The 22,918-nt window shown below is 37.6% G+C and overlaps 1 protein-coding gene across 1 annotated transcript in view; it reads left to right on the top strand.

Annotated features, from left to right (window-relative positions):
- The window catches only part of LOC107584185 (transformation/transcription domain-associated protein), an 83,370-nt gene that overhangs the window by 39,418 nt on the left and 21,034 nt on the right, over window positions 1-22,918 (top strand). The window contains exons 37-51 of the mRNA XM_016270690.1: window positions 73-194; window positions 596-809; window positions 1,831-2,010; window positions 4,352-4,498; window positions 5,588-5,707; window positions 6,800-7,087; window positions 7,361-7,498; window positions 7,888-7,991; window positions 8,342-8,477; window positions 13,316-13,507; window positions 16,152-16,347; window positions 16,429-16,694; window positions 19,227-19,327; window positions 21,229-21,430; window positions 22,627-22,788. Of these exons, the coding sequence (XP_016126176.1) occupies window positions 73-194; window positions 596-809; window positions 1,831-2,010; window positions 4,352-4,498; window positions 5,588-5,707; window positions 6,800-7,087; window positions 7,361-7,498; window positions 7,888-7,991; window positions 8,342-8,477; window positions 13,316-13,507; window positions 16,152-16,347; window positions 16,429-16,694; window positions 19,227-19,327; window positions 21,229-21,430; window positions 22,627-22,788 (2,568 nt within the window). The remainder of the gene's footprint in view (window positions 1-72; window positions 195-595; window positions 810-1,830; window positions 2,011-4,351; window positions 4,499-5,587; window positions 5,708-6,799; window positions 7,088-7,360; window positions 7,499-7,887; window positions 7,992-8,341; window positions 8,478-13,315; window positions 13,508-16,151; window positions 16,348-16,428; window positions 16,695-19,226; window positions 19,328-21,228; window positions 21,431-22,626; window positions 22,789-22,918) is intronic.

The following is a 22,918-nucleotide window of genomic DNA, read 5'->3' as shown; positions in this document are numbered from 1 at the left end:
CCCCTTCTCCTCCTCAGCTCTTCTTCTTTTCTACTGTCTTAGGCTCTCTTTGTCTTCGTTTCTCTTTCCTAGGTGCCTAATCCAAGAGAGAAGTCCATTCTGCTGGTGAAAATGATGACCTACATTGAGAAGCGCTTTCCTGACGACCTTGAATTGAATGCCCAGTTCCTGGACCTCGTTAATTACGTCTACAGGTAATTACGCCGATTAATCACAGGGTCCGCTGTCCGCGCTGGCCTTCCATCTATTGCCATTAGCAACAAGACTGTGGCTGGTGGGTGGTAGCCCCATTTTGATTGCTAAAGTTGGGGCTGGTGGTGTTTGGCGGCTGAGGGGCAGGAGGCATTAGGGGTTACCGTCACCCTGGGCAAGAGAGCATTTCTCCAGCGTCAGGAGCAATTCATCCTGGTGAGAACCCATAGGCTTAAATCAACAGCTCTAGTTGTATCTACGCTGGAACACATGTAGTCCTTAATAGCTGTTGTTTGCTAAAGACCCATCATGTTGTTTATTGTCACTCTGTATTAGAAGGTAAACACAACAACAGTCTCGCAACGTTTGTCTAAAACACTTTTTTACTGTTTTTTTTTCTCAGAGATGAGAACCTCTCAGGAAGTGACATCACATCCAAGCTAGAGCCAGCATTCTTGTTAGGGCTACGCTGCACCCAGCCGCTGATCAGAGCAAAGTTTTTCGAGGTGTTTGATGCATCAATGAAGCGGCGAGTCTATGAGAGGCTTCTGTATATTTGCTGCTCGCAGAACTGGGAGGCCATGGGCAGCCACTTCTGGATCAAACAGTGCATTGAGGTACAGACGCATATTTTATTGAAAAAGTATGAGGAAAAACATGTGAAAAATGAACGTGAATTCAGTAAAGTCATAGTTAGAGATACACCAATAGAGGCATTTTTGGAGAAACGCAATGTATGTTTAATAGACTTTTCAAAAAAAAAGGAAAGAAAGAAAATATAATTTTAAATAAAATAAAACCTAAAATGTTGATTGATTTAAATAAGCAAATAAATGTATGTAATTGGAATCTGTTATACAATAAATACTATTATATGAATAATATTAAAATATTTTTAAGTATTTATATATATATATATACATGTGTTTAAAGCAATGCTTTCATTTATAATTTCTATGATATAACATTGCATGTCACAACACAGGATATGTATACAGATTTTTTTTTTATAATTAAAAAAATAAATGCAGATTGTACAATTGTACATCTTCAATCATGTAAGCTCTGTGCAGAGTGGATAATACTTCATAATTATGCACATGCTTAAATTACATAGAAGCTAATTGCACCTTGCATAGCAATTGTATGCATACTGTATCATTTTAACGTCACAGTTTTCCTCTTGATGATTTTATAAAAACTTTGGATTTCAGCTGGATTTTAGATAATTATTCTTTTGTTGTTAATACATTCACCATGATGTAACCGCTCTGGTGTTTGGCTGCTCCCGCTCAAGTCAGGTCACAATCTATTCATCTCAGCCTCAATCAATGCCACTCTGGCTCTTGAATTATTAACGCTGTCCTACACATTGCGCGGCTGGGTGCGCGAATCAGCCTGCCGTGATAGACTAGAAGAATATTCACTGTTGGAGCTCTGGAGCCAGTGTCAAGCATTTAGATCTGTATTCGCAAGTGGTTAAAATGGCAGCTGTTAAACAATGCTGGCTCATTTATGTGTGAATGTTAGCTACTTTCTTCCAAGTGTTGTGATCTTCACAGAAGGAGCAGCTGTTTGCTTGCGTGTTTTAGGAATCGTGGCAGTTCAGAGTTTGATTCTGTCATCTCTGCTTCACAGCTGCTGCTGGCGGTCTGTGAGAGGAACACCACCATTGGCACCAGCTGCCAGGGCTCCATGCTCCCCTCCATCACCAACGTCATCAACCTGGCTGACAGCCATGACCGTGCAGCCTTCGCCATGGCAACGCATATCAAACAGGAACCTCGTGAGAGAGAAAACAGCGAGACCAAGGAGGAGGTCAGCTGTGCCATTCAGTGTATACAAACATCAGTACAAAAAGCTTGTTTGTGCCTTTATTGCCTAATTTAGCTGGGTCTAGTATCACACTCTGATATATAGAGAAAGTTCTGATTATGTTATCACAAAAGTTATATATATATATATATATATATATATATTAGGGCTGCCACTAACGACTATTTTTATTTTGATTAATCTATCGACTAATTTATTGATTAATCGATTAATCTAAACGATTAATTTCCCACAAAAAAATCAACAATTTTAAAGAACATTTTATTAAACTTGGAACTTTGCCATTCAGTAGTGTACCATAAAAAAGTATAAATGTAAACAAGCCATTGACGAAATGTAAAACTAAAAGTGCAAATGTAAACAAACCTAATAAAAATTCAATAAAAAGAAAATAATTACAAAAGTCTGAGAAAGTCAGCAAGTTCTTAATGTCAATATATCCACATGTTCTGGGCTTCTGTTCATTACAGCTGTGAGCGCAACTACAAAGGGAAAAACATTTTTCAATTAACCCCAGCAGTTGGGTTTTCACATTAAATAAATGCAATGTTTAGAGTCCACTAGAATCAAGTATTGAAATTGTATTATTAAAAGTTATTATTATTAAACATTTTAAGTATTAAAAGTACTCTTAGAAATGTGCAAACAACAGATTTAAACCGACATCTCCAGCATGATGAAAAAAATTAACAGAGGACTTCAAATGAAATCCACATTTCTATGAAATCCTTTTTTAAAGCAAAAGTAAAGTGCAACAGAGTGCAAGAAGCAAGTGTCCTTCTCATAGTCCAAATCACTGAAATCAATGTTCAGTATTCTAGTGTAAGAATGACAACATGTCCACTTGTTCTGGTCTATTAATAATAAAATATTATAATTACTAATACATTTTTGTGGTAATAAAAATAGATGTAGGTTAAATGAACAATAGCCTTTACATTTACTTAAAATACATATATAATATCAAAGAGGCAATAATAATAACAACAGCCTGACGATTGTTTTTACACATTACTGTGCGATCTAATAATTGTTTAATATTTACCAAGCATCATTTAATTCAAATGTCCACTTAATCTTTAATATTTGGCCATTTCTTTATGACAGAAATGCTATGGCCACTGTAATTTAATGAAAATGTGGACATCAAAACGTGTAAACTGAGAGTGAGGGTTTGAGCTTTTATTTTGAATCCGGGAGATAATGATGTATTCCCCTGTGTTTGCGTGGATTTGTAAATGATTTACCTTACAAATCTGATGAAATGGCGCACGTTGCGTTCCCAGATGAACATTATAATAAACCCAAACTCACAACAACATGCAGAGATGGAGTTTGAGCCGCTCCACACATGTAAATAATAACAGTTCCTGTGGAACAGAATTTACTGTGAACGGAGTGCTGTGAGACGCACGTACGTAACCTACAAGCTTATAACTGCATCACATATAATTATTTAATTAAATCGTAGCGTTTGTGAATTCACAGTTATGCTTAATTAGTATTTTTTTTAAACGGGTTTAATATATCACAAGGCCTTGGAAAACAGTCTAATAATGGGTTTTATGGAGTCTTGTCCGTGAAATGCGCCACTTCCGGTTTGTCGATGCAGGCAAAATGAAGGCGAGGATTTTTAAAAGTCGAATAGAATCGCGACAGCCCTAATATATATATATATATATATATATATATATATATACAGTATATATATATATATATATATATATGTGTGTGTGTGTGTGTAACAAAGATCTTAAAATATATATTAAATTAGGTTTAATTTTTGTCCTAATTAGCCTAACACGTTAAATCGACAGCCCTAATATATATATATATATATATATATATATATATATACAGTATATATATATATATATATATATGTGTGTGTGTGTGTGTAACAAAGATCTTAAAATATATATTAAATTAGGTTTAAAATTTTATTTTTTGTCCTAAAAATGTCAAAGTAAAATAGTAACATGAAAATTAAATATATACTACATATTAAATATATACTATAATAATCATCTGAAATGCCAAATACATAGAAATGCATATTAATGTCATCTAATGTTTCTAAAAATACTCCTTAAGTTTGTTGACATGTTTATATTAAACGTAAATTATATTAAATGTATTATTAAAAACATTTAATTTCTATTTAAACTCTACTTCCTTAAATTCGTTTCCTGTATCTGCCCTCAATTCTAATTCAGGAGTTCAAAGGTGTTTTCAAATGTGTTCATAGAGGCCTGTTGTAAGTGTAGCAAGTTAACAATTTTTTTCTCATATTTTGTGTTTTTGTGACCTTTTTCATCTGTAGGATGTGGAGATAGACATTGAACTGGCACCTGGAGACCAGACCAGCCTCCCTAAGACCAAGGAGCAGGCAGAGCGAGACGCAGGCAACCAGCTGCACATGCTCACCAACCGCCACGACAAATTCCTGGACTCCCTGAGAGAGGTCAAGGTGAGCCATCACCTCAACATATGCTGCCCTCACGAGTGCAACCTCTAGCATTAGGAAAAGTAAAGCAAAAAAAAAAAAAAAAGGACCGGTTACATAAGGGACATACGTAGGAATGAGTCACATGCAGAAGTCATACAGGCTTTTGAACTGTGTAGTTTAATATGCACTTTTGGTTCTGGCTTCTTTCATCTCTAACCTGCTCTTCCTCATTTGGCTGCTCCCTCATAAGCTCTCTGTTAAAGAGAGTTTGATCAGGGCAACATGGGATTCTGTCTCCGAGCACTTTGAGGTCACAGCGTCATTGATTTCTATTTAATCCTAGACACTGTGCTGCTTTATATGCACCTCTCAAGCTGGCTTTAGATAAATGATGAAGTGAGGAGTTCAAAGCCCTGACCTGCCTGCGTTGCCCACCGGAGCTGCTGTCAGCAACCACAGCACACATTTGAGTTCTGGCTTTTGCTAACATCTCCATTCAGAGTCAGAGGTCCAAACCTTTACATGCAATTATGCCCTAATAATTATTCAGTGGCAAGAGGTGATGACCAGTCATGCATATGAACGTACAGTGTACAGACGTACAGTAATTTTTGAAAAGGAATAGACTCTTTTGTCCTTGAATGTCTGGTGTCATGAGTGAAGATTAAATATTTTTTTGCTGCAAACGTGACATGATACATACAGGAAGCAAGTATAAAGAATAGAGTGTGTTAAGCAGGGTTTTATAGATAAACCAAAACCATAACATTTTGTTACTTGAAATAAATGGTAAATTGTATAGATAATATATACAAAACATAGTTTATTTTAGATCTCGTTTTCATTTAGGTTAGTTTTATGTACTAAAATAACAAACTAAAACAAATGCAAAAACAAAGTATATATACATAGTTAAGAATAAAAACTATTAGATGTTCATTAACAAATGTTTCCTGGTAGACTTTGGAACTGAGACAAGGCGCACTTCTGTTAATCGCCTGAGCTGGCACTGTTATCAGCCAGTGCGATAATCTCAAGTGGCTAAATGTCGGTTGATTAATGGACGATATATTGCCTATCTTTAAATGAGTCTCTTGTGTGTGTAATCAGACGGGAGCACTGCTGAATGCACTGGTTCAGTTGTGCCACATCTCCACCCCATTGGCTGAGAAGACCTGGGTCCAGCTCTTCCCCCGCCTGTGGAAGATTCTGTCGGACCGTCAGCAGCATGTGAGTACTTCAGTTCTCCAAAGAGCTGAGCTAACAGTTGGCCATTTTCCTCTAAACATTTTCTGTGTAGATGCAGAGTATGACTGCTGCTCGTTTTAACTTGACCTTTGTTGTGGTTTAAGTGTAGACTGCCTGTTTTACTACTAATAATGCATATCACTGCAGAATCAGCATGCAAAATGTGTGTTAATGGTGTCGGAGGTTGTGCCTATCCGCTCATCTTGGAGACCTTTCCATGGGTGGGGGTCTGGCGGGCTGTCTTTCTGCCCCTGCCGATGAACTTAAACAGGCAGCATTTGCTAATGAGCTTTTATGCAAATATCTTAGTTTAATGGACCAGATGTCTTAAGTATTAGAATTCTCATTAAAGAACTTTAATTTGGAGTGATTGAGGCTATAGACTATTACAACACGCATTCAAAAAAGAAATCCTTTTTTGTAGTAGTAGTGTAATAGTAGGTATAAAATACTAGGACGCATTTACTGCATCAGTCTTTTTCGGTGATAATAATAATGCAAAGACTTTGTGTGTCTTTGTGTTTATCTTTAGCATTGACATTCCTATTGAATATTTATAGCAAATTCCCATTGATGTTTGGTGAGAAGCTACTTTTGTACGTGTTATTTTAAACATTATTGTGAAGTTCTCATCAAAGTCACCCTGTTTTTATTATTATTATTAATTATTTATTTATTTTTAATTGAAGTTGACCAATATTCAGGCTGATACCATTAAACCGTTTTACCTGTCTGTCAATCAATCAATAAATAAATCATTTAAAAAAAAAAAAAAATTCTTAAATCTTTTCCTTTTAACCAGATTTGCAGATTATTTTTATCTTTACAAATTTATGGTATGAATATTCGTTTTGAGATTTGCTAAAGATTACTTGTAATGGCATTATTGCTTTTTTTATGTGATTAGGTGATGGCAAAGGTAAACTAAATATAAAAATAATGGAAATCAACATGAATTATTAAAAATCTGATACTGACGTTCATTAAAAAGTTTTCTAATATCAGCCGATGGACTAATATTGTACCAATATATCATGCATCTCTAATTTTGGTCTTATGTATCCCTTTTTGCAGGCACTCTCAGGCGAGATGGGTCCGTTCCTGTGTAGCGGTAGTCATCAAGCTCAGAGAGATTGCCAGCCCAGTGCTTTAAACTGCTTTGTGGAGGCCATGTCTCAGTGCGTGCAGCCCATACCCATCAGGCCCTGCGTGCTGAAGTACTTAGGAAAGACCCACAATCTATGGTTACGCTCCACCCTGATGCTGGAGCAGCAAGCTTTTGAGAAAGGCCTTAGCTTGCACATCAAACCCAAACAGAGCACAGAGTTCTATGAGCAGGAAAGCATCACTCCTCCACAGCAGGTACAGTGATGCATGAGCCCTTCTTTTGTCTTTGTTGCCATTGATATTCATGGCAGAGGAAGTTTTGTGTTCTGAAGGTTCCCCGGTGTCACTCAAAATGAACTTGTGTGCTGAATTTCCAATTGGCTTTGTTTTGACCTGTCAGTGAGTTCAGTTTGAAGTATCCCAGCATTCAAGCTGCTTATGCTAAGCAGTCATCTCATTGGGACACCTCTGAATATGGATGTGTTTGTCCCCTATATTCTTTGAAGATGTGTTCTTGTATTCCCTCAGGAGATCCTCGACTCGCTGGCGGAGCTCTATTCCCTACTGCAGGAAGAGGATATGTGGGCGGGGCTTTGGCAGAAGAGATGCAAGTTCCCTGAGACGAGCACAGCCATTGCATACGAGCAGCATGGCTTCTTTGAACAGGTGAGAGACTGAAAAGATTGTATCGCCTTGCATGTGTTTGGCAAGATTTGAATGAATTAATCAAAAAGAAGGGCTGCACACTTAATCAAATCATGTTATGGACTAGTGTCTGTAAATATTAAACTGCAAAAAGGCTGTTCAAATTTCATGTGATTACACTTTATGAAATTAAATTGTTAGTTTTATGCATTAATTTGCTTAAAATTACATTATTAAATTCTTCTTTAGACATTATACATTAGTAAAATGTAATCAAACCATTAAAACAGAATGCAGAATTAATATAGAAAATGCAGAATTCATTTGGAAAGCACAGAATTTGGGAAGAGATCAAACATTACTCAGGGCCCTGTGTATAATAATAATAATGCTGAGTCCATCATCATTAGGCTCAAGAAACCTATGAGAAGGCAATGGAGAAAGCTCGCAAAGAGCACAATGTCTCACCCGCCATCTTTCCAGAGTACCAGCTGTGGGAGGATCACTGGATACGGTACGTTGAATGACCACAGCTCTGATTCAACCTTTGAGACATGCATTGATACATGAGTTTGCCAAGCAGTACTACTAAGAATATACTGCACCAGGGCAACAAAATCACTGCCAATAAAACACCATTATTTTTAAGATACAGCTTTGTGGATTAACCAAGACTTTATTGTGCAAATAGAACCAAATTACTAATAGAGGTTGTAACCAAAATTACACTCTCAAATTTTTGTTTTGCATTGCTTAGGACAAAAACTGTTGTGTCAGTTAATTAATTGCGTCACCCATGGAAGAGGTCAGCTGTCCCCACCCTCACCCCACACACATTTAATGAAATGTTACGTTGACTTGCAGTTGTTCTAAAGAGCTGAACCAGTGGGAGCCTCTGACAGAGTATGGGCAATCTAAAGGCCATAACAACCCATACCTGGTGCTGGAGTGTGCCTGGAGAGTGTCCAACTGGGCTGCAATGAAAGAGGCTCTAGTGCAGGTACCACACTCCATTCAACACAGACAGGGATTTAAAGCTCATGAGTAAATTGTACATGTTTTATTTGAGGAACTGTGTACTTGATCTGAATACTTGTGAAGTTCTCAATCAGTCTATAGATATATGCCAGTCATAAGGGTCATTTTTTGAAATTGAATAAGCTTTCCATTGATGTATGGTTTGTTAGGATAGGACAAGATTTGGCCGAGATACAACTATTTAAAGAAAGGAATCTGAGGGTGCAAAAAAATCTAAATACTGAGAAAATCACCTTTAAAGTTGTCCAAATGAAGTTCTTAGCAATGCATATTACTAATCAAAAATTAAGTTTTGATATATTTACGATAATAAATTTACTAAATATCTTCATGGAACATGATATTTACTTAATATCCTAATGATTTTTGTCATAAAATAAAAATCAATAATTTTGACCCATACAATGTTTTTTTTGGCTATTGCTACAAATATACCCCAGTGACTTAAGACTGGTTTTGTTGTCCGGGGTCACATATTTTCTTTCTCAGAATTCTTTAAATAGAAAGTTCAAAAGAACAGCATTTATTTAAAACAGATTTTTGTAACATTCTAATATATTCATATGTATATATTCATAATTGTAAAAAATTATAAAACTTTGCCCAAAGTATGTTTTTTGGCTAGATATTGGATTTTATTTGAGTAAAATTTGCACACATATTTCCAGCCCAGTCAGATAACCTAAAACTATAGTTATGACTTCACTGTAGCACCTCAAATTATTATTGGAGTTTCACCATATTGCAGAACGTGAACGCGCACCACTTTTATTACGCAGAAAGTCACACTCTAACTGTGCTTGCCAAATTGTTTATGACTGTTCAGAATTGTAGCCTTGCCGTCGCTGGGTAATTTATGGGCTTCACTTCTAAAACAAAGTAGAAAAAGTGTGTGATAGGGGCTGGACACATTATAAATACTCTTGGCTCTTGTTCAAGGAGACTTGGAACGAATCCATTCAGGTTTCTGTCCTAAGGTGACACCTAATTAAATTGTCCAGCCCAGCAGCCCTCCCATTCCTCCTCCTCTTCTTCCCCCTCTTCCCCCTCCGTTCGCTTTGCATCTAATATTTACGGATACGTGCTTGAATAATTGCTCAAACATCTGCTGGGAAGTGATTTGTTTTCTCCGTTCCAGGGCAGGCTGCTTGGCAGCAGCAGTTGCTCTCAGGAAGTTTAAATGTCCCTTCTTTCAATTAAAGGCGGGTGGATAAGGCCAGCCCTGACGCAGGGTTATTTATCAAATGTCGGTCGTAATAAGTGTGCATTGACCAAAGAGAGTAAATCCCTTCACATCATCATACTGCACAATGCCAGCAACCTGTACCGACTTATTATTCTCCCTACGACCACCTATTTAGCTCGAATTGCAGTGTGCAGCACCCAGTATGGAATAAGATGACCAGATGACCATGAGCAAAAACTGAGGCACACATGCTGTTCAAATCATAGGGATTTTAGTTTCAAATCATTATTTATAGCAATCAAACTAGAGCTAAGATTAGTGTCCCGTACAGTTCAAAAGTTGGGGTCAGTGTGTGTATATACAGTATTTATTTCAAATAAATTCTGATAGATTCTGACAGAATTTCAAAATAAATTCTGTTCTTTTGAACTTCCTATAAATTAAAGAATCCTGAAAAATGTCAAGGTTTCCACTAGGGATGAGCGATATGACCACTATCTTATATCATGATACGAGTCATTTTATTTCATGGTGACAATATATATCACGATTGTTTTTGCTTAAAATGAGGTCTTTGATATCAACATTTTTGATACCATAGAAATGTCATAATTGTCACCAGTGTCAACATCACCAAAAAACTCATACTAGCCTAAAAAAAAAAAAAAACTCAAGCTCACTGAAGTCAAGTAAACCATTAGCAATTAAATAAGAATAAGAAACTAATCACAAGCAATAGGACAAAAAAAAACTACAGCAGAGCAAATAAATAAGAAATGCTATACTGGGAAGTGATTTGTTTTCTCCGTTCCAGGGCAGGCTGCTTGGCAGCAGCAGTTGCTCTCAGGAAGTTTAAATGTCCCTTCTTTCAATTAAAGGCGGGTGGATAAGGCCAGCCCTGACGCAGGGTTATTTATCAAATGTCGGTCGTAATAAGTGTGCATTGACCAAAGAGAGTAAATCCCTTCACATCATCATACTGCACAATGCCAGCAACCTGTACCGACTTATTATTCTCCCTACGACCACCTATTTAGCTCGAATTGCAGTGTGCAGCACCCAGTATGGAATAAGATGACCAGATGACCATGAGCAAAAACTGAGGCACACATGCTGTTCAAATCATAGGGATTTTAGTTTCAAATCATTATTTATAGCAATCAAACTAGAGCTAAGATTAGTGTCCCGTACAGTTCAAAAGTTGGGGTCAGTGTGTGTATATACAGTATTTATTTCAAATAAATTCTGATAGATTCTGACAGAATTTCAAAATAAATTCTGTTCTTTTGAACTTCCTATAAATTAAAGAATCCTGAAAAATGTCAAGGTTTCCACTAGGGATGAGCGATATGACCACTATCTTATATCATGATACGAGTCATTTTATTTCATGGTGACAATATATATCACGATTGTTTTTGCTTAAAATGAGGTCTTTGATATCAACATTTTTGATACCATAGAAATGTCATAATTGTCACCAGTGTCAACATCACCAAAAGACTCATACTAGCCTAAAAAAAAAAAAAAACTCAAGCTCACTGAAGTCAAGTAAACCATTAGCAATTAAATAAGAAACTAATCACAAGCAATAGGACAAAAAAAAACTACAGCAGAGCAAATAAATAAGAAATGCTATATAAGTTGAATAAACAAATCAAATGAATAAAAGCACTGCATATTCTTTACCGAGTAAATTTCTGCTTATTAAAGTTACAAAAGTGATTTAGTCAAGAGCAGTGAGAGATTTTCTCTCTTGTTGTTTGATTAACATGAATGACAGAAAGCAGGAATTTTAGACCGCTATCACTTTAAGAGCTGCCCGGCTCCAATATACTGTTACATGTGTATTTTCCTTCTCAGCTGTTTGCTTGCACTTAAAGGCACAATATGTAAGAATTTATTAAAATATCCAAAAACCACTAGAACAGTTTTATATATTTTGCTGACTTGTGTACTTGCATTATCCCAAATGTTTCGAAGAATGTTTAAATCCAGAGAAATAAGCAATTTTAACTAGTGACATGGACCGTGTATATAGTGTAATTGTGTCGCCTGCCAATGACGTCATATTCATTGAAACCCTCGATTTCCGTGTCACGCATGTTTAGCGGCCTTCTTTCACTTTGACGGCTTTCAGCCTCAACCTGCTTCATTCTACTACGTTAATAAATCATTAGCTCATCCATGAACATGATTTCTGCCCGAGTCCCGTCGGATTGCATCGGCTGTGGTGATGAAGACCACAACTCCCATGATTTCACACTCGGTCACAGCGTCATCAAACTACGCCTTTGTTTATTTTGAATACTCACCCTCTAGTGGCAAAAAATTACATATTGTGCCTTTAAGACCTAAATTACTGTGTTTGTGAGGATACTTGAAAGGACTGGCATTTTAAAGTGGCAATAATATCTCAATGATACAAGACTCACTCATTCTTATCTGTTGAAAGGGGAAGAGAAACCGGTCTGTGAACAATCTTTTGAGTATAAAATATTTTAATTGAATGTCCAATTTTAAATGATGCTAGGCAACTTTTTTTATTCAAAAAATATATTAATGGACAATTTTAAAAGAATTCTCCTGGGACGATTTTAAATTTTTTGTCATGCAATAATTAAGATTATGTCATGCATAATCTTTCATGCATTAACCTGAAAGACTTAAAAAGTAATAAGAACAATTATATAGAGCAGGGGTGGGCAAACTTGACCCTTCCAGGCCACTTTCCTTCAGAGTTTAGCTCCAACCCTAATCAAACACACCTGAACCAGCTAATCATTATCTTCAAGACTACTAGAAGGTTACAGGCAGGTGAGTTTTATCAGGGTTGGATCAAATCTCTGCAGGAAAGTGGCCTGGAAGGGCCAAGTTTGCCCATCACTGCTCTATATAATTGTTCTTATTACTTTTGTTCTTGTTATTATTTTTATTATATGTATGTTTTTGTATATTTGTACATTTATTTATTTATATATATAATTTTCAAACAAAATTATTATAATTGTTTTGAAATTATATATACTATTGAATTGTGAAATTGAAATGTTTCCTCTTGCCATGAATATAGCCACTGCTGCTGACATGGTGTTAAATCATAAATAAATAACTCAGATCAGTACTCCCACGCTCTATGAGCACCGTCATCACGTTTACGTGCCTCTCTGACAGCGTTTAGAAACAGTTACTGCGATAGAGATAATAGTCCAAAATCTCTACCGGTTGACAAATTTCTCTTGGAAATATCGCACACCCCTAGTTTCCACAAAAATATTAAGCAGTCCAACTATTGTCAGCATTAATAATCATAAGAAATGTGTCTTGAGTGCTATATCAGCTTATTAGAATGAATTTCGTAATGATCATGTGACACCGAAGACTATGTAATGGTTGTTGAAAGTTCTGCTTTGCCATCACAGAAATAAATTAGATTTTTAAATATATTAAAATAGCAAACAGTTGTTTTAAATTATAAAATGATTTCTCAGTATTTCTGTTTTTGATCAAACAAATGCAGCCTTGGTGAGCATAAAATACTAATTTTTAAAAACAGGAAAGTAATCAAGTGAGTGTAGTGTATGCTGATACAGCTGCGTTTCTGTGTGCATCAGGTGGAGCTGAGCTGTCCAAAGGAGATGGCCTGGAAGGTGAATATGCATCGCGGTTACCTGGCCATCTGTCACCCGGAGGAGCAGCAGCTCAACTTCATTGAGCGGCTAGTGGAGATGGCCAGCAGTCTGGCCATCAGAGAATGGAGGAGACTGCCACATATCGTCTCTCACGTGCACACACCTCTGCTGCAGGTGAGGACCCCCTATAACCGGACGTTCTCTAGCTCTAATTTAATGTTCTTGATGGGGTTTTTCACTTTTTCAAGCTGGGCAACTCAATCAGAGCACCACTAGCGATCTAATCTAAATTGATTGTCAATTTTAAATAATGATATCTCAAAAGCAGAACATCTGTTTAGATACCTAGGTTGACAAGCATGAGACTCTGGCAATCTCATTTCATTTGCAAGTGTGTGACTTTATACAAACCCTTCTTGCAGAGAGTGGTTAAAGCTGACACTTTGCTTATAATTGCCTTTTTCGCTGTGCATTTTTGCACAATATCACTTCTCCATTTATCAGACCTGGTCCCTTCTTCCCCCCCTCCCTCTTTTTGGCCCTTTAGCCCTTTCTAAAATGGCTGAGATAGTGTTGACTGCACCATTGTGGTGCTCAATAGGCAGCTTGTATTAATATTCAGCGGAAAGAACAGCCTCCTGACTGCCACACGCATAATCAGGCAGAGCACACAATGGGACGGAGCGGAGGTGATGTGTGCCTGTAGATTAGGGTAATGTGTGAGAGCTGTCCACACACCACGTCCTCTGGGGGACTGTTAGAGACTCTCTTGAGCTCAGTTGTGGTGTGATGGCAAATATGACAGCTAAACTGAGGAATTGAGGCGTTGTTGTTGGAGATTGTGATTACACCACACAGTGTGTTATGGGGAATGGCTGATGGTTCTGTGGCCTGCATGATTGAAGTGTTGTTTGTAGTGGATGAAATCCGAACATCTTGAATATAAGGGATTTTTGATGCTTTATCCTATTAGTATGTCATCATTTATCTTATTCTTAGCATTTTATTATAAAAAATGTTAAAACATTAATTATTAATATTGTTAATAATTTTTTTTTTATTGTTGTTTGTTTATTGGTTCACAATTTTTTTTTCTGTGGACTGCTTGCTAAAATGAAGAAACAAGCAGAACATACTGACACAATTATACACTGAAAAATAATTCTATAATAATTATCATTTTCTGAAGGAAATATCAGTGTATGAAACACAAAAAAGTGTTCAAATTTAAGCTCCAAATGAGAAGTGTGCAAACTTGTTTACTACAAATAGCCAGAAATCAAACTTGATTGTGTGCTGAAAGATGATCTTGCGTTATATCCAGCAATTTTATATTTAAAATGTACATTTTTTAAAATTTATTAATTAAATAAAAAAATTAATTATCTACATTTCAATGCAAAAATATTCAAAATATGTTAAAAAATAGAAATTAAGATATGCGTCATGCTTGTTTTTTTTTTCTCCCCTATATTTTTTTCTCCACTTGTGATATGGTAAATATGATTCAAAGTGGAGAAAGTACAATAGAATACTAATCACAATTCAGTATCCAAATGTAATTTCGTCACTGACAGTTGTTTTGGTAAATAAAAACCAAGTTCAGTTTATTAAGTTATATATAACAACAAAGTCGGTTCGTTTAAGCAGTTAATCATTAATAAATAGTGTTGGTGAAGAACCAGCTCCTCTTAAAATACGTTATTGGCCACACTTTGTTGGCTGTTTTAGCCATACTTTCAGAAATTCAGTCTTTGCCCCATAGCCATTGACTTCATAATTGAATTTGCTGATAATTGAATCTGTTTACACCTACACTCCTTAATGCAACCATACTGAAAAACCAAGTCCAATAAGAGTGATTGGAAGGGACGTGAGAGGCAGACAGGAGCCGTGAGACAGAGAGTGAGAACGCCACCAAGTTTAAAATGGCTCGTAATTACTTTTCCACATCAGATAGTGTTTGATTAAATACCTGCTAAAAAATTACATTTACATGATGAATGGGCACTCAGAATGAAGGTTATAATGTGCCATCAGCTGATATTAACAGATAATTGTGAGAAATATTGTATTGCTTAATTTATTTTGTTTTGGGGGGATTTGATTTGGCAAGTCCATAGACTGATTTGAGGCATTTATCTTGTAAAGCAGGCATTACTATTGAACGGATTGTTTTTGGATGCGTGTATGTGTGTTCGCGGGCATAATTCATTATCACGGCTCAAGCTACTCATGGTAAACCCTCATGTTGTAAATCACCTTGTAAGTGCCAGACTCCCTCCCTCACGTCTTTCTTTTCCAATTCGCACAGGAGATTAAAGATCCATGTGGCATTTCGGTAAGAGTGCGGTGTGTGTTTACTGGCTGATATGTTAAGGTCGTGCATCGGTAGTTTGTGAGGAATGGGTAGCGTTTTTTTGGGTCACCGTGGCCGGTGTCCTCTGCTGGTGTGGTCTAAGTGTCGTCTGAGAGCGTGATTAGGTGCTTCACTTGTGCGCTTCCCTCTCTCTGCCTGTTCCGGAGTGAATGGCTTTTAAGATACTTTGATCCATCCATTCATTCAGCCACCTCGAGACTTTGTTTGTCTATTTCTTTTTCTTTCTCAATAGGAATCATAAGCCTGTAATACAGTCTCAGTAATAGATCTCGGAGAGCTCTGTGTGTGTGATATGTGGATTCTTGGATGACTGTAGCCCTCAGAATTAAACTGAGCAGGCGCTTTAAAGAGAGCTTATGGATGTTGCATCTTCCTGTTGGATGTTAAGTAACTACATTGAGATTCTCATCTGTTTATTCTTGGATTATTCTTATTCAGGCAGCACAACAGATTATTGAGCTACAAGAAGCTGCTCAGATAAATGCAGGCCTCCAGCCCGCCAACCTGGGCCGCAACACTAGCCTCCATGACATGAAGACCGTGGTGAAGACCTGGAGAAACAGGCTACCGATTGTCTCCGATGACCTCTCCCATTGGAGCAGCATCTTTATGTGGCGGCAGCACCACTATCAGGGTATGCCGATAAATTCCAGTGACAAAATAATGATTATTTTAGCACTTTTGATCCAATTTCTTTTTTTTTTTTTTCTTGTAGCCATTGTGACCGCTTATGAAACCAACACACAACATGATCCAAACACTAACAATGCCATGCTTGGAGTGCACGCCTCCGCATCAGCCATTATTCAGTATGGGAAGATTGCCCGGAAGCAAGGTCTGGTCAACGTAGCTTTGGACATTCTGAGTCGCATCCACACCATCCCCACCGTGCCTATTGTAGACTGCTTCCAGAAGATCCGTCAGCAGGTTAAATGCTACCTGCAGTTGGCTGGAGTAATGGGCAAGAATGAATGCATGCAGGTGAGTGAACTATAGCATGATCAATTAGTCATTAGGTTTCTTGAATGACTAGTCATCTAATCTTTCTTAAGGATAACCTGTGTAATTACTGTGGCTTTGGGGTCAGACCCAGATCTGATGCATCTTTTAGAGCATTCCGTATTCTAATGCATCTGGATAGAGGGTTTTCATGGTTGAAATTCATGGTCATTTTAGGGAAAAAATGTAGGACAGGACTAGATTTTAACCATCAGGAATTGATTGGATCATTTATGCTTGCTAATTGCTACACGTGTGCTGTCTGTGCACATGTCATCAGAGAAGAGATGATGCTGTGAGGGGGAGAGAAGTTCAGTTTAATAATAATTCCAAGTGCGCATGAATTTTAAAAACTGCATGAATAAATATGGTAAATATTGCAACATTCCATAAAAATAAATATTGTCGATAATGATTTTATGGTGACTTTAACAGAATGAACATGAACACAAGTCAGTACTCAAAAGCCAAAGACGTCCATCCAAAGTTGGAAAAGAAAAGAAAGAAAAAAAAAAGAATTGATGTGGTTAATTAAAAAAAAATAAAAAATTTCAACACCAGAATACATTTGTTTATAACCTTTATTTTTCTCTTACCATTTTTATTTATGTTTTTACATCTAACTGAATAGGATTATTTATCATTGCTTCTGTCAAACTGACTTCATCTATACCAAATCTAGTTTGCTTTGCCGACACACCTGCTGATTTTGCTGTTAGCCGGACTCTCTTAATCCAAATAACGTTGCTCTCATTACGGCAAGAATGACTGCGGTGCTGTCACAGTAAGGAATGCATTCCAAACAGTGTAAGGAATGGGCTGCTGGCTGCAGCATTCGCTTAAGCCTGATTAATGGAGCTGCCTCAACTGAGCTCAAGTCATTAAAGTACCATTGGATTTAATACGTCTCTCTCTCTCTCTCTCTTTCTCAGCTATCACTTGGACCTGTTCTGTTCCCTTTATCATTTCTCTGGCACACTCTAAGCCACTGGCTCTCACCTGGGAGTCTTAGATTGAGCTACAGAGAAACCAACACACAACATGATCCAAACACTAACAATGCCATGCTTGGAGTGCACGCCTCCGCATCAGCCATTATTCAGTATGGGAAGATTGCCCGGAAGCAAGGTCTGGTCAACGTAGCTTTGGACATTCTGAGTCGCATCCACACCATCCCCACCGTGCCTATTGTAGACTGCTTCCAGAAGATCCGTCAGCAGGTTAAATGCTACCTGCAGTTGGCTGGAGTAATGGGCAAGAATGAATGCATGCAGGTGAGTGAACTATAGCATGATCAATTAGTCATTAGGTTTCTTGAATGACTAGTCATCTAATCTTTCTTAAGGATAACCTGTGTAATTACTGTGGCTTTGGGGTCAGACCCAGATCTGATGCATCTTTTAGAGCATTCCGTATTCTAATGCATCTGGATAGAGGGTTTTCATGGTTGAAATTCATGGTCATTTTAGGGAAAAAATGTAGGACAGGACTAGATTTTAACCATCAGGAATTGATTGGATCATTTATGCTTGCTAATTGCTACACGTGTGCTGTCTGTGCACATGTCATCAGAGAAGAGATGATGCTGTGAGGGGGAGAGAAGTTCAGTTTAATAATAATTCCAAGTGCGCATGAATTTTAAAAACTGCATGAATAAATATGGTAAATATTGCAACATTCCATAAAAATAAATATTGTCGATAATGATTTTATGGTGACTTTAACAGAATGAACATGAACACAAGTCAGTACTCAAAAGCCAAAGACGTCCATCCAAAGTTGGAAAAGAAAAGAAAGAAAAAAAAAAGAATTGATGTGGTTAATTAAAAAAAAATAAAAAATTTCAACACCAGAATACATTTGTTTATAACCTTTATTTTTCTCTTACCATTTTTATTTATGTTTTTACATCTAACTGAATAGGATTATTTATCATTGCTTCTGTCAAACTGACTTCATCTATACCAAATCTAGTTTGCTTTGCCGACACACCTGCTGATTTTGCTGTTAGCCGGACTCTCTTAATCCAAATAACGTTGCTCTCATTACGGCAAGAATGACTGCGGTGTTGTCACAGTAAGGAATGCATTCCAAACAGTGTAAGGAATGGGCTGCTGGCTGCAGCATTCGCTTAAGCCTGATTAATGGAGCTGCCTCAACTGAGCTCAAGTCATTAAAGTACCATTGGATTTAATACGTCTCTCTCTCTCTCTCAGCTATCACTTGGACCTGTTCTGTTCCCTTTATCATTTCTCTGGCACACTCTAAGCCACTGGCTCTCACCTGGGAGTCTTAGATTGAGCTACAGAGATGTCTACAGCAGATATACTCTGTTGTCAGTGGTGTTGACTTTTGATGTATAGGAATTCTAGGTCAGAAATCTACACATTGGTGTAGTCTGGCCCATCCATTTTGAGGGATGTAGAATCGTTCTTCATGAGAAAATGAAAAACTCATAAATATGAAATATACTTTTAGGAATTTCAAATGCAATCATTGTTATTGTGTTGTCAGGGTCTGGAGGTGATTGAGTCTACTAACCTGAAGTACTTCACCAAGGAGATGACCGCCGAGTTCTACGCTCTCAAGGGCATGTTCTTAGCCCAGATCAATAAGTAAGAGTTGATCCCTGGCTTTGTTCATCTTCCCTCCTTTTCTGCCTGTCACTTTGAGTCTTCTCCTTATCGCCCTCATTCGCGCTCTCTTTGTCTTTAATTGACGCCGCTCTCGTTATCTTTTATTTTGTGCACGAGTCTTCGCACTAACAATAGAGAATCGGAAACCAAGATCATTAAGAGCTCACTTTTTAAAATGAACAATTTCGACAAAGAGTCATTATGGAGAGGAAAGATAAACATCTGTGTGTGTTTGTGTATCTAATTATCACTTCTAAAACTTTAGGCCAATAATGAGGTCAGAACAGTAGTTAACAGTCAATATGAGAGTATGATGAGTAATTAACCTTATATAGCATGACTGCAGCAGAGGATAATGACACTGAACTCATGATGAGTGATAATCTCCTGTCAAACTTCTATTGACTGGCATTTTCACGAGTCAGTCAGCATTTCCTGGTGAGAATCTGTCATGTAATTGTTATACATCTCCGAATACTGTAGATTAATTTGTAGTGCAATCAGGCCAGGTGTTTTAACCTCCTACGAGATATAACAAACAGATAAGGCTCATTGACTGCCAAGAAGCTGCCAAGATAATGAACAGGTGAAATCTAGTTTAAAATGCATTCACTTAGTTCTAAGAAATTTAATCTTTTCATACATTATTTGAGAGAGAATTTTTTTTTATTATATTATACGGTTATTATTACAAAATTATTATATGACAAAACTGCTTGTTTTGAAATTGGATCAAAATAATTGGATATCAAAGTGAATTTTAATTTAGAGGATAGAGGAGGTGAATTCAAGTGATTGTGTCAGTATGAATTGCATTTTATTAATATATTAACATATCCAGACCAAAACAGAGAATCATGTCATTCAAAAATAAACAGATAACTACCCCTTTTTGCAACACCATAGCTCTATATAGGCCTTCCTCTTTTCCTCATCATGGGTGAATTGATGGCAAGCCCAGAGCCTGGCGCTGGATTGCAGTAACTTATTAAATACACACATGCTGAATAATTAACTCAATAGCAATTTGTGAAATCTCTGTGATCAGCAGAAGTTTCCCCCAGCCTCAGCAGGGCCTAATGTAATCATTAAATTTTCGCTCTCTATGAATATTAACATAGGGATTTGATAAAGCAGTAGAGCTGTCGGAGGAAGATGTTTGACACTTGACTGGGCGTGGGGACTTTACCCGACTCTCGGCAAAGGCCATGAGCAGAAACGTATTATACATGTTCACGACTGACTTGACGCTTCAGTGGATTTGGGCTCCCCAGACTCCCATTGCAATCAAGTGTAATTTTGTTGCTTGCCACATACTCATTAAACGTTTCCATTATATGTGATTGGTTTAGTAGGTGTGTCATAGAGTAGCATTTAGAGATGGCAATGGTAAGGGCAGAGGCTTCAAGCACAGATTATGAGTCCCATCCAGTGCTTTCAGTCCCTTATAAAGCCCTTTATGAGCCTTTCTCAACTTCTATTCTTAAACTGCTTCTTCTATAAAGGGCCCTAGAAAAGATACTCTCAGGGGACAAATTCTCAAAGCTCTAAAACGGCTGATGAAACAAAATATTGGACCCGGTCAGCTAATTTCAGTTAGGTGCTGAAATACTGGATAGATTTTAGAATAGTGTTTTCCATCAAGTTTTTTTTTCTGTTAGATGCTTCCCAGATTTATAGTGAAATGCCAATAAGAAGCGGATATATAATTATGATAAAGTTTAAATGCCTCCTGTTTACCAGTGTACCACTGGCAGAAATTTTACTGACTCAAGCTTAATCCACCAAATTGCTCATATTCTTTGCATTTTCGAGCTTTCAAGATCGTAATGGTCAGAAGTGACAAATTCCCTTGTCATTTGAATTGTCTCTTCTTCCAGGTCAGAGGAGGCAAATAAGGCATTCTCTGCTGCAGTGCAGATGCATGATGTTCTGGTGAAAGCCTGGGCTATGTGGGGCGACTACTTGGAGAACATCTTTGTCAAAGACCGCCAGCCGCACCTTGGTGTCTCTGCCATTACCTGTTATTTACACGCCTGCCGCCATCAGAACGAGAGCAAGTCACGGAAATACCTTGCCAAGGTACGACCTCTTCTCTCTTTTCTCTCCTGCTGACCTCACTGAGTGAATGAGCCAAATGGTATAGTTTATACTTACCCATAGGTTGTGATTAGTGAAAGTATGGAAGCAAGAACTACTGATCAGTTGTACTGTGTAATCTAGAGGGCAACATGTACTTAGTGTTTTTCTTGTCAATAACAGGCAAAAATGGTTGGCAGAGATGTACAGAGCATGTCATAATGGGATAGCATCTTTTTTGACAGGCCTGTAATTAGTTTTACCATTAAACCCATTTACCATAACACAGAGGCAAACTCCGTGCTCATTTGTGGTCCAGTAAACCAATTCTGCTCTGATGGCTTTGTTAAATGGGGGCATATCTGTCACCGTGTGCCATTTCTGAATTAATGCAGCTGCGGCAGGGGGGGATGCACTGCGTTCAGACTGATGAACCTCCAATGATGGATGTAATTATATTATTAGACCTGATGATGGGTTTTGTATGGATACTATGTACATAGCAGTCTGCTCTCTGTCGAGTGCTGTACGCTAGATCAAACAGCTCCATTTGGCTTTTTCATCTACAAACCCATCCCAGCATGGGTTTGACTGCGAGGAGCACTTTAGGTTGTGTCTGGACTGCTGCTGGCCACTGAAGCTTTAGAGACAGTGGCGTAGTTTACACGTGATTAATGAGAGTAGCTGCTCGCTGATTATCAGTAATTATCCGTAAGCTGTGTAGCCCAGGCTGTCCAGTGCTTAATGGCTCCATCAGGCCTCAGCAGAGAAAAGGTTCATCTGTTAGCATCCCACCAGCCACCTTCGCAGAGCCCCACCAACAATAGCACAATAAGACAGCAGCTGACTGGTGGGAGTAAGGTGGCCGAGATTATTTTACAAGCCAATAAGCCCTGGAGTAGCTATTTCATGGAGCTGATGGCCTCATCTTCAATCTCTGACATATAGATTTAGTTTCAAATGAAAACGTTAGGTGGTCATTCACATAGGTTGAGGAACATTTTAATTTATTTTATTTTTATTTTATTTTAAATGTCCATTGCATTAAATATAAAATGATTTTTGCTTTAAATAAAATGTCAATGTCATATTTCTTTATTTTACACAAGTTCTGGCTATTTCAAAGAAAATTTGTAGATGAAATGTTCTCCTGCAGCAGGGTTTATAAAATCAGAACTGTTGTCTCTGTTCTTCTTCAGGTGCTGTGGTTGTTGAGTTTTGATGATAAGAACACATTGGCCGACGCTGTGGACAAATACTGCATTGGAGTGCCGCCCATCCAATGGCTGGCCTGGATCCCTCAGCTTCTCACGTGTCTGGTTGGCTCAGAGGGGAAACCTCTCCTCAACCTCATCAGCCAGGTTGGATTGCTCACTACTTTACCTTATTATAGCAGCACATTCATGCTTGATATTTCCATCTAATTGAGATTAATTTCATTTACGAAAGACAGTCTGCAGTCAAGACCCTCTTTTTACCGGTTCCCTTTTT

Source organism: Sinocyclocheilus grahami, unplaced genomic scaffold (genome assembly GCF_001515645.1).
Source record: "Sinocyclocheilus grahami isolate Dianchi unplaced genomic scaffold, SAMN03320097.WGS_v1.1 scaffold57.1, whole genome shotgun sequence".
In the NCBI taxonomy this organism is placed as follows: domain Eukaryota; kingdom Metazoa; phylum Chordata; class Actinopteri; order Cypriniformes; family Cyprinidae; genus Sinocyclocheilus; species Sinocyclocheilus grahami.
The sequence above is the reverse complement of the archived record's forward strand: the minus strand, read 5'-3'. Positions and strand labels throughout refer to the sequence as shown.